General features: G+C 40.5%; 1 protein-coding gene and 1 non-coding gene across 2 annotated transcripts in view; both read right to left on the bottom strand.

Annotated features, from left to right (window-relative positions):
- The window catches only part of LOC139405512 (FERM domain-containing protein 5-like), a 112,890-nt gene extending 106,443 nt beyond the window's left edge, over positions 1–6,447 (bottom strand). Inside the window, exon 1 of the mRNA XM_071147912.1 lies at positions 6,154–6,447. Within this exon, the coding sequence (XP_071004013.1) occupies positions 6,154–6,255 (102 nt within the window). The 5' untranslated portion in view covers positions 6,256–6,447. The remainder of the gene's footprint in view (positions 1–6,153) is intronic.
- Positions 6,448–7,591: 1,144 nt separating this feature from the next.
- trnah-gug (transfer RNA histidin (anticodon GUG)) lies at positions 7,592–7,663 on the bottom strand. Its single transcript has one exon. It is a non-coding gene; the product is annotated as a tRNA-His (tRNA).
- Between the last annotated feature and the right edge of the window lie 5,633 nt (positions 7,664–13,296).

Below are 13,296 nucleotides of genomic sequence, written 5' to 3'. Positions count from 1 at the left end.
TAACACGCCTCGACCATCCGTTTTATTGGCCAACGTGCAACCCAGTAATGGAAACAGTCCAGTACATCACTATACTAGGTGGTGTCAGAAGAAGACCCAAATAATTGTCAAAGACTCCAGTCACCCAAATCATAGACTGTTCTCTCTGCTACCGCACGGCAAGCGGTACCGGAGCGTTGTCTAGGTCCAAAAGGCTCTACCCCCAAGCCATCAGACTGCTGAACAATTAATCAAATGGCCACTCAGACTATTTGCATTGATCCCCCCACAGCTACTCACTGTTTATTATCTATGCAGTCACTTTACCCCTACCTACATGTACAAATGACCTTAATCATGGAAAGAGCGGGTGTTCCTAATGTTTTGTACACTCAGTGTATATCTCCACCAGTGACACCTCCGTGCACCAAAAATTGAAATATTTTCTACAAAATAACAGAAACCAGGACTGTAGCTTTTACATTTCATTACATCATAGAGGTATCCCTAAATGTAATTTTTACTTCTAGAAGATTTGTTCAATGTCTAAATGTGTTAAAAAAAAAAGTAGTAGGAGACCTCTAGGGATTTCCTCAGTCCAGGAGACAGCTCTCCCCAATAGCTTCTGAGGAATGATGATCCACAGATGAACACACACACACACACACACACACACATACTGTAATGGATTCTGATCGACCATCTCCCCTGCCTTTATTTCAGGCTGAAGATAAAAACAGAGGAAACATCAAAGCAAGACTAGCAGCATGGAAACAAAAGAAAAAGAACCAGCCCCTTACTCCTGTCTTCCCTTCAAGGAAATCCATTCAACCTTACTTTGTTCAAGGTCTACACTACAGTAAACTATACTGTATAAAGCTCATAACAGTTGCAGTAAACAAATTTATATTGAATAACAATAAAATGACATTTGAGGAATAGGCTATAATGTAAGGCAGGGTGTCAATTGGGTAGCTCAACACCAACAATTTAAAATAGGCTACTAAAATCATTCCGATCCCGATTAAAAGGGAAATGCATTTTAGCAGTATGAATGGCTGACTTAGGGCCATGCGGACACCTGGAAGCGGGAGGGAAGACTGTTTGTATGGCTGGCTTTATGGAGAGCTCATCGACTTTTTCTCAAAACAGTGCAGAGGTAAAGATGGCTGGCTGTAGTAGATGGCTTTGGTAACTGCTGTTTGACTTGATGTGAAACTAAACTAGAGTTTTAATCTCAGTACTGAGCTAGTACGTACCATCTAATTATTGTATGATGTGTTTGTAGAATGTTAAGTCCCCTATTGACTGAGGGTCATTTCCATGTAACAGGACCCATGAGGACCAACGTGAAGTTCCTAGGAGCATGTCAAATCTGGTGTCAAATGAAAACTAAGTGTCTATATTTTTGAGAAATTAAGGCATATATAAATTTTTCAACCGTGTTCTATCCTAAATATTAGGAATAAGCAAGGCTTTGATTTCTGATGAAACAGATGGAAAAGGGGTCGTAGAAAACGTATTAAAAGGTATTAGAAATACATCAAAACACAATCATTTAGAAGTAAAGACCCCCGCCAACTAATATCAACACTTATATTTAGTTTTGGAGAAATTATTTGCCTTGTGTAAGTTTAAGAAATATTGCCCTGTGCCTTGAAATTCCATTTCCAAAAACCCACATATCTTTAAGATATTTTCTCATTTCTCTCCCTCAAGAGGAGGGAGCGTTGAGGAAGCTAATCTGAAAATACAGAATAGTTTACCAATTTACCAATCTACCAATTACTTCACACTAGAAGAAGTTAAGCTATACTAAAGGTACCCTTGAGAAACATATAGTTACTTAACTAAAGTTACTTTGAAAAAGTAATTTACTACTTCGTAAAAAAATATCATTTATAAATCTGAAATGTCATAGACTACAAATTGCAAGAACAGATCACTTCATTAACAGAATGTGTCATTTAGCATATAAAACACAAAAACTGTTTCAAGTAAGAATTAGGCAGGTCTGATGCTGAAAAAGAAAGGAAATTATTGTCTACCTCACCCATATTTAATTTTTGCAACAAAAAAAAAACATTTAGTTCAACTACCACTAAGATACTGTAAAATGTTGGTAAATTACTAGTTGAACTACATGTAGTTCACTACTGCTCAACACTGGGAGGGAGGAAATTAAAGAAAACACAGAATGAACAACAAGGTAGACCTACAATTAGTTACAGTGTTTTTACTGATATCTATTTGGTTATGAACTACTAAGTGACTAAACCTCGAAATTCTGTTCCCAAATTGGTAACGTAGCTTCCGAATAATCAGTGACGGAATTACTGCAATTTGATTGGCTACAATGGAAAATCATAGTCACAAACCACAGTTGGTTCACCTGCTACAGTTCTCCCTGACACTGGCATACTGTTACATTCAACTCATAACTGTTTTCTTTCTCTTTCTGTTGTATGGTGGTCAAAGAAAGTGTGAAAACAGTCTGGACACCCCTTCCCTCTCTCTCTTCCTCTATCCCCAGTTAATGTCACCTCTCCCTGCTCTTACTGACACCTACTCATAAGCCCCCTCTCTTTTCATTTACAGTAACCAGCATCCTTACCCATTGAGTACAGACTGACACCGGACGTCCATGGATGTTGAAAAGTAGTCCTCAGATGTCATTTTTGGTTTTTGGTATGGTCCCGGCCTTGATCTGGCCCAAACATAGAGGTCCATGATTGGTTCAGATTTGGTCCGGAAATCTGAACCAAATGGTCTATGGTTGTCACAAGTGTGGAGAGTTCAGTACAGTACAGTAAAGTAGAGTACAGTAAAGTAAAAAAGTGTTAAGCAGAGTAAAGTTCAGTACCATATTGTACTGTACAATAGAGTAGAATAGAGTACAGTTCAGTAGAGCACACTAGAATTGAGTACACTATAATGTACTGTACTGAACTATACTGTACTCTACCGTACTGAACTATACTCTACTGAACTATACTCGACTGTTCTGTGTTGTGTTGTGCTGTACTGTAAAGTATTCCACTGTACTCTACTATGATGTACCTTGATGTTAAAACTTGTGAAACATAGACATCTATGATTGGTTCAGATTTGGTCCAGGATGGACCAACCAAATTTGGTCTTGTTTGGGTGTGGAGCTCATTAAAATAATAGCCAGTGTGTAGAATAATACTGAGATATGCAAAGGAGGAAATTGCATATTTATACCGTTGTGTACCTATTTAGGACACATTACCATGAAGTGAATGACACACATATCCATAAATATGCATTTCTATGTAGTACAGATCAGGGAGTCATGATGAAATTCCATAAATGTAATTATGTTACTGGGTGTGAATCCACTTCACTTAATGTAGTTCAAATACCAAAATAAATGTTTTCAAAGTCAAGGTCTCATGTCATAGCTAGTCTCGTGTTGCCATACCTTTAAAAGCCTGGTTCTTGACGAGACTATGTCATATACAGTTGAAGTCGGAAGTTTACATACACCTTAGCCAAATACATTTAAACTCAGTTTACCACAATTCCTGACATTTAATCCTAGTCAAATTTCCCTGTCTTAGGTCAGTTGGGATCACCACTTTATTTTAAGAATGTGAAATGTCAGAATAATAGTAGAGAGAATGATTTATTTCAGCTTTTATTGCTTTCATCACATTTCCAGTGGGTCAGACACACTCAATTAGTATTAGTAGCATTGTCTTTAAATTGTTTAACTTGGGTCAAACGTTCCGGGTAGCCCTTCCACAAGCTTCCCACAATAAGTTGGGTTAATTTTGGCACATTCCTCCTGACAAAGCTGGTGTAACTGAGTCAGGTTTGTAGGCCTCCATGCTCGCACGCGCTTTTTCAGTTCTGCCTACAAATTTTCTATAGGGTTGAGGTCAGAGCTTTGTGATGGACTTTATTGTCCTTTAGCCATTTTGCCACAACTTTGGAAGTATGCTTGGGGTCATTGTCCATTTGGAAGACCCATTTGCAACCAAGCTTTAACTTCCTGACTGATGTATTGAGATGTTGCTTCAATATCCACATAATTTTCCTACCTCATGATGCCATCTAGTTTGTGAAGTGCACCAGTCCCTCCTGCAGCAAAGCACCCCCACAACATGATGCTGCCACCCCTGCACTTCACAGTTGGGATGGTGTTCTTCGGCTTGCAAGCCTCCCCCTTTTTCCTCCAAACATAACGATGGTCATTATGGCCAAACAGTTCTATCTTTGTTTCATCAGACCAGAGGACATTTCTCCAAAAAGTACAGAGCAGTGGCTTATTCCTTGCTGAGCGGCCTTTCAGGTTATGTCGATATAGGACTCATTTTATTGTTTCCTCCAGCATCTTGACAAGGTCCTTTGCTGTTGTTCTGGGATTGATTTGCACTTTTTCGCACCAAAGTACTGTCACGCCCTGTCCATAGAGAGGCTTTTCAATCTCTATTTTGGTTAGGCCAGGGTGTGACTAGGGTGGGTGTTCTATGTTCTTTTTTCTATGTTTTTGTATTTCTTTGTTTTTGGCCGGGTATGGTTCTCAATCAGGGACAGCTGTCTGTCGTGGTCTCAGATTGAGAACCATACTTAGGTAGCTCTTGCCCACATGGGTTTTGCGGGTAGTTGCTTTCTGTTTAGTGTGTTTTGCACCTGACGGAGCTGTTTCGGTTGTTGTTTTGTATTTAGTGTTCAGTTCTATTTAATAAATATGAACATGTACCACGCTGCACCTTGGTCCTCACCTTCTTCCACCAACGGCCGTTACAAGTACGTTCATCTCTAGGAAACAGAACGTTTCTCCTTCCTGAGTGGTATGACGGCTGCTTGGTCTTTTTTTCCTGAGGTCTTGGCTGATTTCTTTTGATTTTCCCATGATGTCTAGTAAAGAGGCACTGAGTTTGAAGGTAGGCCTTGAAATACATCCACAGGTACACCTCCAATTGACTCAAATGATGTCAATTAGCCTATCAGAAGCTTCTAAAGCCATGACATCATTTTCTGGAATTTTCCAAGCTGTTTAAAGGCAGTCAACTTAGTGTATGTAAACTTCTGACCCACTAGAATTGTGATACAGTGAAATAATCTGTCTGTAAACAATTGTTGGAAAAATTACTTGTCATACACAAAGTAAATGTCCTAACCAACTTGCCAAAACTATAGTTTGTTGACAATAAATTTGTGGAGTGGTTGAAACATTTAGGTTGGAGACATTAAAACTAGTTTATGTAAACTTCCGAATTCAACTGTATGACACCCCATTCTTACTGCAGACATCTTTTGAATCTTAATTCTAAGAATTTTTTGGGAAAACATGGTCACATAAAAAACGGGAGTTTTAACAAAAGAATTCTGTTACCATTCTGTTTTTTTTTTTTAATGTTCACTACAAATTGTTAAAAGTAGTCCTTGTGCATAGAGTTTTATTGTTTGTTATCCTTTCAAATCAATGGTATTTGTTTGGCATATCGTGGAATTGCCCTGAGGTAAATTATTCTCACAATAACATAGACCTCTATTGTAAGTATTGATTTTGTTGACAAATTCATATAACTTGATCGTGATGGGATTATCACCTCTGCATTCATTTGAATTGTTACAGCTAGATTGTAACTCTGTTAAATCTAGATTGTAACAGTTACAGCTTCATTGTAACTCTGTTAAATCTAGATTGTAACAGTTACAGCTTCATTGTAACTCTCACTGTCGGATTAATTACTCAATAAAAACGATGAGTATAGACATTGGAAATACAATGCCGCTCAAAGCCTATAAAATCAAGTGTGCGAGAGGTTGTTGATCACTTTTCAAACTTCCAGCGCTCATGGTGAATAATAACAATACCAGTAGGCTATTTGTCTGTGATAAACCATTTCATTTTTTGCCATGTTTTGATCAGTCACGAAAACATCGATAAGGTCCTGAGAGCATCCAGTGTATTCGTCGGACGACGAAACTATCGATATTTGCATCAAGTCAAATGGCATATGGTAATAAAATGTGTCAGAAAACAAATGATTCACACAATAGATTCAGACGGTGACTATCGCGGGACCTGCGGGATGCAGGCACTTGTGCGCTTTTCTTCACATGAGACAATTTCACCACTTGATATTCTCTGCTGATGGCATATGAACAATTATTGTCTGAATATAGTAAGTGACTGACCTGAATTGTGCAGGTATATTCCGTATCATCCAGGAGTCTGACGGTGCAGTCGTATTCTCTATCCAGATTCCGGATACTGCCACTCATTATTCGGCTCAACATCTTTTCACAGAATTGCTGGTCTGCGTCTAGGACCAGAGCAATAATCTGAACACAGCATAGAAGTAGGCTAATGTCACATTGAATGACTACATTTTCCGATCAACCAGACGAGCAGCAGCTGAAGATCGTAATGCCAAGACACAGAGCATTGTCTATCCCATGAAGTGAACACAACACAGACACGAGCCACAGTGCGGAATCATTGAAAGGATGCCCGCATCCAGATCCAGGAGCAATTCACCCTTGTGTACCCGTAATCGAAAGATGGGTGACCATTCACCACTCACTGCTTGCAATTTGAGCTAGAGGGCGGATCCCTTAGAGTAGACTGACGTCAATGAGAACCAACGGGGAGAGATTTCTACAAAATGGGAAATATAGCCCTTAGTGTAAACGGAATATTTTGTTTCATCCTTTCATTTTCTCAAACCACCAATTGGCACTAGACTGTAAATATTTGGGATTTTCAGTCTTCATGTTTATAAATGTTTACGACAGGCAAGGCCTCTTCAATGCGTGAAGAGCAAATGGATGAGCGATTGTCTGAAGTTTCAGTCCCTATCTGACAAAATGTTAACTTTTGTTTTAAATGCATGACGAAAAAGTCGTCAAGAGAGCATCATGCTATTCAATGGCCTATAGGCATGATGCATCTATAGCCTATAGGCCACAGTCATAGATCACAATAAAGCTGTTGAGTAGACTTGATAGACAATGGTTGTCGGCAACAATAATGGTGTACTGCACATTCACAATGGCAATATTTTCTTTCCCAATTGCAGTGACGAGTTAACCTATAGTCAGAGCAGTCATGAAACCTTCATATAGGCGACAGTATGTGCATGAAACTATATAAAACAATAAAAACAATTGTGGGGGATAACAATAGTAAAAAACAAGACAATAAACGGGGCTGCAGGGGGCTCTTCTCATAATTAGGCCCAATAGATTACCCGGTTCTAAATCGTATACAATTTGCGGGCAGGTATGAAGACAGGTTTTTATGTAGCCTACCATTCCGAATATGATAGCTTCATTCAATATTACTTGAATGACATACATTTAAAAATATGGCTTTTCACACAGTCACAGGACAACAGCACAGCAACACAATATATCGACGAGACGCTTTCATCCCCTAGTGGACATATAACACAATTCTTATATGAATAACACTCCAGCCGATTTGGTAGCTTCGCTGTGTTCGGAGTATTGGTTCGACAACGCAATGACTGAACAAGGATAATGTATCATATAAGTTGGAGCTTCTTAAATATGTCAAATAATAAGCATAAAAACAAAAATATACCCTTATGCCGTGACATTGTGTTTGCAATGCCGTGACCCGGATTCGAACCGGGGTTGCTGCGGCCACAACGCAGAGTACTAACCACTATACGATCACGGCGAGCTACCAGGGCTTGTACTTATGATGAGATATTGGGCTTATAACCTAGCCAGCGGTGACGCATTCAACTGCAGAAAGCTATTTCAATTGATAAATATGTGGCTAGATAACGTATTATTGATCAGGTTGAACCTTTCTGTATTTTATATTCATTACAAATTTCGAATGGTATGTTTAGTAAACTATTCAGATATACTGAATCTGAAGTAGCTTAGAACTAGCCTAGCTAAGGTTGGATGCTGACGCCTGTCCTTAAACAGTAGCTTGGTAGCTATCTTTATTTTTGCATGGGAAATTTCAATTAGAATTGTAAATGTTCAATGTAATTAGCTAGCTAATATCCTCTGGTTCTTCATCTGCTCATCATGCTTGCTTATGTTTATGTTAGCCTTATTTGTATTCTGATGTGATATTTTTTTATTTCAATCAATGGAATTGTAGACTTCTTAAAATGTTAAATAGGCTATACAGTGGCTTGCGAAAGTATTCATTCCATGGCATTTTTCCTATTTTGTAGGCCTTACAACCTGGAATTAAATGGATTATTGGGGGGAGGGGGGGGGGGGGGGTTGTACATTTGATTTACACAACATGCCGACCACTTTGAAGATTCAAATATTTTTTATTATGAAACAAACAAGAAATAAAACAAACAAACTGAAAGCGTGCATAACTATTCACCCCCCCCCCCCCCCCTAAGTCAATACTTTGTAGAGCCACCTTTTGCAGATATTACAGCTGCAAGTCTCTTGGGGTATGTCTCTATAAACTTGGCACATCTAGCCACTGGGATTTCTGCCTATTCTTCAAGGCAAAAGTTCCTTCAAGTTGTGTAATACTTAATTACAGAGAATCTTTGATAAAAACTATCAGTCTTCAGTTAATGATATTAAAGACACGACAACTAGCTTCCGTCCAAAAATAAATTCTGTGAAATGACGTCAACACATCCTGGAGGAGTTACTGGCTAGATACAGTATGTGCACCAGGTCATTGCTCCTCTTTCTCAATTTTTCAATTCAATTCAAGGGCTTTATTGGCATGGGAAACATATGTTAACATTGCCAAAGCAAGTAAAATGGATAATAAACAAAAGTCAAATAAACATGAACAGTAGACATTACACTCAGAAGTTCCAAAAGAATAAAGACATGTCAAGTGCCATATTATGTCTATATTCAGTGTTGTAGCGATGTGCAAATAGTTAAAGTACAAAATGGAAAATAAATAAACATAAATATGGGTTGTATTTACAATGGTGTTTGTTCTTCACTGGTTGCCCTTTTCTTGTGGCAACCGGTCACAAATCTTGCTGACGTGATGGCACACTGTGGTATTTCACCCAGTAGATATGTGAGTTGATCAAAATTGGGGTTTTTTTTCAAATTTTTGGTTCTGTTTAATCTGAGGGAAATATGTGTTAGGATGTGCAGCTCAGTTTCCATCTCATTCTGTGGGCAGTGTGCACATAGCCTGTCTTCTCTTGAGAGCCAGGTCTGCCTACGGCGCCCATTCTCCATAGCAAGGCTATGCTCACTGAGTCTGTACATAGTCAAAGTTTTCCTTAAGTTTGGGTCAGTCACAGCAGTCAGGTATTCTGCCACTGTGTGCTCTCTGTTTAGGGCCAAATAGCATTTTCAACCTGTGCCTTCTATTCGAAGATGCTCAGCCCGGCGGAGCGAAACTATGACGTGGGGGACCGGGAGTTGTTGGCTGTCGTCAAGGCTTTGAAGGCGTGGAGACATTGGCTTGAGGGGGCTAAACACCCTTTTCTCATCTGGACGGACCACCACTCATCTGGACTACATCCGGGCGGCGAGGAGACTGAACCCTCGCCAGGCAAGGTGGGCCATGTTCTTTATCCGTTTTGTTTTCACCCTGTCCTAGAGACCAGGTTCCCAGAACGCGAAGGCAGATGCACTGTCTCGGATGTATGACACAGAGGAGCGGTCCATGGATCCCACTCCCATACTCCCAGCCTCTTGCCTGGTGGCACCAGTACTGTGGGAGCTGGACGAGGACATCGAGCGGGCATTATGTACAGAGCCCACTCCCCCCCCAGTGTCCAGCTGGGCGTCTGTACGTTCCGTTTGCTGTCTGCGACCGTTTGATCTATTGGGCCCACACGTCACCCTCCTCTGGTCATTCGGGCATCGGTCGGACAGTGCACTGTCTTAGTGGAAAGTACTGGTGGTCCACCTGGCTAAGGACATGAGGGTTTATGTTTCCTCCTGCTTGGTGTGCGCCTGCCCAGGGGGAAGTTACAACCCCTCCCTGTTCCACAACGGCCATGGTCGCACCTGTCGGTGGACTTCCTGATGGATCTACCTCCCTCACAGGGTAACACCATGATCCTGGTCATTGTGGATCTATTTTTTTAAGTCCTGCCGTCTCCTCCCTTTGCCCGGTCTCCCTACGGCCCTACAGACTGCGGAGGCCCTGTTCACACACGTCTTCTGGCACTACGGGGTGCCTGAGGACATAGTATCTGATCAAGGTCCCCAGTTCACGTCAAGGGTCTGGAGGGCGTTCATGGAACATCTGGGGGCCGTTTATTTCGTGGTACTGTTTTTTTCCAGCACCATAGTATTTTGTTTATACTGGTGTTTTCTTGAATTAAATACCTTGTACAAGCATCTCAGCTCTCCTGAGCCTGACTCCTTTCACCAGTTACCCACAGCCTTGACAAATGAACATCAAATATTTATTTAATTTCCATGTTTTTGACTCTTTTTTTTCTTCTAAACAGGTGCATTAAATATTTTCTAAGTGTAATACATTGCTGAATATCAAAAGTCGGGCTGAAGGACATGGTAAAAAAAAGTGTCAAACAGTGAAATCGAGACATTAAATGCTTTAGAAAATGAACAGAAAAACTAAATTAATTTAACTAAATTAAGCTGAAAAAAAAGCTAAGGTCCAATGCAGCCGTTTTTATCTCAAAATCAAATTTATCTCAACATAAAAGCAGCTCTTTCACAGTATTAATCCAACCTCGTAGTGTGGAAATATACAGTACAAGTCAAAGGTTTGGACACACCTACTCATTCAAGGGTTTTTCTTTATTTGTACTATTTTCTACATTATAGAATAATAGTGAAGACATCAAAACGATGAAATTACACATATGGAATCATCAATACCAAAACAAGTGTGAAACAAATCAAAATAGATTTTATATTTTATATTCTTCAAAGTAGCCACACTTTGCCTAGATGACAGCTTTGCACACTCTTGGCATTCTCTCAACCAGCTTTACCTGGAATGCTTTTCCAACAGTCTTGAAGGAGTTCCCACATATGCTGAGCACTTGTTGGATGCTTTTCCTTCACTTTGCAGTTCAACTCTTCCCAAACCATCTCAATTGGGTTGAGGTCGGGTGATTGCGGAGGCCAGGTCATCTGATGCAACACTCCATCCCTTTCATTCTTGGTCAAATAGCCCTTACAAAGCCTGGAGGTGTGTTGGGTCATTGTCCTTTTGAAAAACAAATGATAGTCCCACTAAGCGCAAACCAGATGGGATGGCGTATCGCTGCAGAATGCCGTGGTAGCCTTGCTGGTTAAGTGTGCCTTGAATTCTAAATAAATCACAGAAAGTGTCACCAGCAAAGCACCCCCACATCATCACACCTCCTCCTTGATAGTTCTTGGTGGGAACCACACATGCAGAGATCATACGTTCACCTACTCTGTGTCTCACAAAGACACGGCGGTTGGAACCAAAAATCGCAAATTTGGACTCAACAGACCAAAGGACAGATTTCCACCGGTCTAATGTTCATTGCTCGTGTTTCTTGGCCCAAGCAAGTATCTTCTTCTTATTGCTGTCCTTTAGTAGTGGTTTCTTTGCAGCAATTTGACCATGAAGGCCTGATGCCCCTGAACAGGCAGTTAACCCACTGTTCTTAGGCCGTCATTGAAAATAAGAATTTGTTTTGCCTAGTTAAAAAAAAAAGGTAAAAAATAAAATAAAAAATTCACAGTCTCCTCTGAAAAGTTGATGTTAAGATGTGTCTGTTACTTGAACTCTGTGAAGCATTTATTTGGGCTGCAATTTCTGAGGCTGGTAACTTTAATGAGTTTATTCTCTGCAGCAGAGGTAACTCTGGGTCTTCTTTTCATGTAGCGGTCCTCATGAAAGGCAGTTTCATCATAGCGCTTGTTGGTTATTGCGACTGCAGTTGAAGAAACTTTCAAAGTTCTTGACATTTTCCCGATTGTCTGTCCTTTAAGACAGATTGACAGTCCATTACTTTAAGACAGTATTTTCTTATTTGAGCTGTTCTTGCCATTATATGGACTTGTTCTTTTACGAAATAGGGCCAACAGTTGTTGCCTTCTCACTAAGCTGCTTGCCTATTGTCCTGTAGCCCATCCCAGCCTTGTGTAGGTCTACAATTTTATCCCTGAGGTCCTTACACAGCTCCCTGGTCTTGGCCATTGTGGAGAGTGTGTGGACAGGTGTCTTTTATACAGGTAACGAGTTCAAACAGGTGCAGTTAATAAGGTAATGAGTGGAGAACAGGGGGCTTCTTAAAGAAAAACTAACAGGTCTGTGAGAGCCGGAATTCATACTGGTTGGTAGGTTATCAAATACTTATGTCATGCAATAAAATGCAAATGAATTACTTAAAAGTCATACAATGTGATTTTCTGGATTTTTGTTTTAGATTCCGTCTAAATGGTTTCTGTAATGATAAACATTACAGACCTCTACATGCTTTGTAAGTAGGAAAACCTGCAAAATCGGCAGTGTATCAAATACTTGTTCTCCCCACTGTATCTGGGGAAGGGGAAAAAACAATTTATAGACTGTTGAAGGTTTTGAAGAACACAGTGGTCTCCATCCTTGGGAAATTAAAAAAATATGGAACTGCCCAGACTGGCTAGAGCTGGTCACCAGACCAAACTGAGCAACCAGGCAAGAAGGACCTTGGTCAGGAAGGTGACAAAGAACCCAATGACCACACTGACATAACTACAGAGTTCCTTGGCTGAGATGGGAGAACCTGCCAGAAGGACAACAATCTCTACAGCACTTCACAAATCTGACATTTATGGAAGAGTGGCCAGACGGAAGCCACTCCTGAGAAAAAGGCACGACAGCACACCTGGAATTTGCAAAAAGGCACGTGAAAGACTCCAAGAGCATAAGACTAAAGAATCAGGGGTTCTATGAGACAAAAAATGTAACTCTTTGGCCTGAATGCAAAGCGCTATATCTGGAGAAAACCAGGCACAGCTCATCACCCGTCTAATCCCATCCCATGAAGCATGGTGGTGGCAGCATCATGCTACTGTATGTGGATGCGTTTCAGCGGCAGGGACTGGGAGACTGGTAAGGATAGAGGGATCAATGAATGGAGCCAAATACAGGCAAATCCTTGATGAGAACCTGCTTCGGAGTGCAAACAACTTTAGAATGGGGTGAATATTTACATTAAAAACAGGACAATGGCTCCAAGCATACAACCAAAGCAACACTGGAATGGTTTCAGAACAAGAATGTGGAAGTCCTTAAGTGGCCCAGTCAAAGCCCAGACCTGAATCCCAATGAACATTTGTGGAAAGACTTGAAGACTGCTGTTCTCCGCTGCTACCCATCTAATTTAACAGCGCTTGAGAAAATCT

This window comes from Oncorhynchus clarkii, chromosome 1, assembly GCF_045791955.1.
Source record: "Oncorhynchus clarkii lewisi isolate Uvic-CL-2024 chromosome 1, UVic_Ocla_1.0, whole genome shotgun sequence".
In the NCBI taxonomy this organism is placed as follows: Eukaryota; Metazoa; Chordata; class Actinopteri; order Salmoniformes; family Salmonidae; genus Oncorhynchus; species Oncorhynchus clarkii.
The sequence above is the reverse complement of the archived record's forward strand: the minus strand, read 5'-3'. Positions and strand labels throughout refer to the sequence as shown.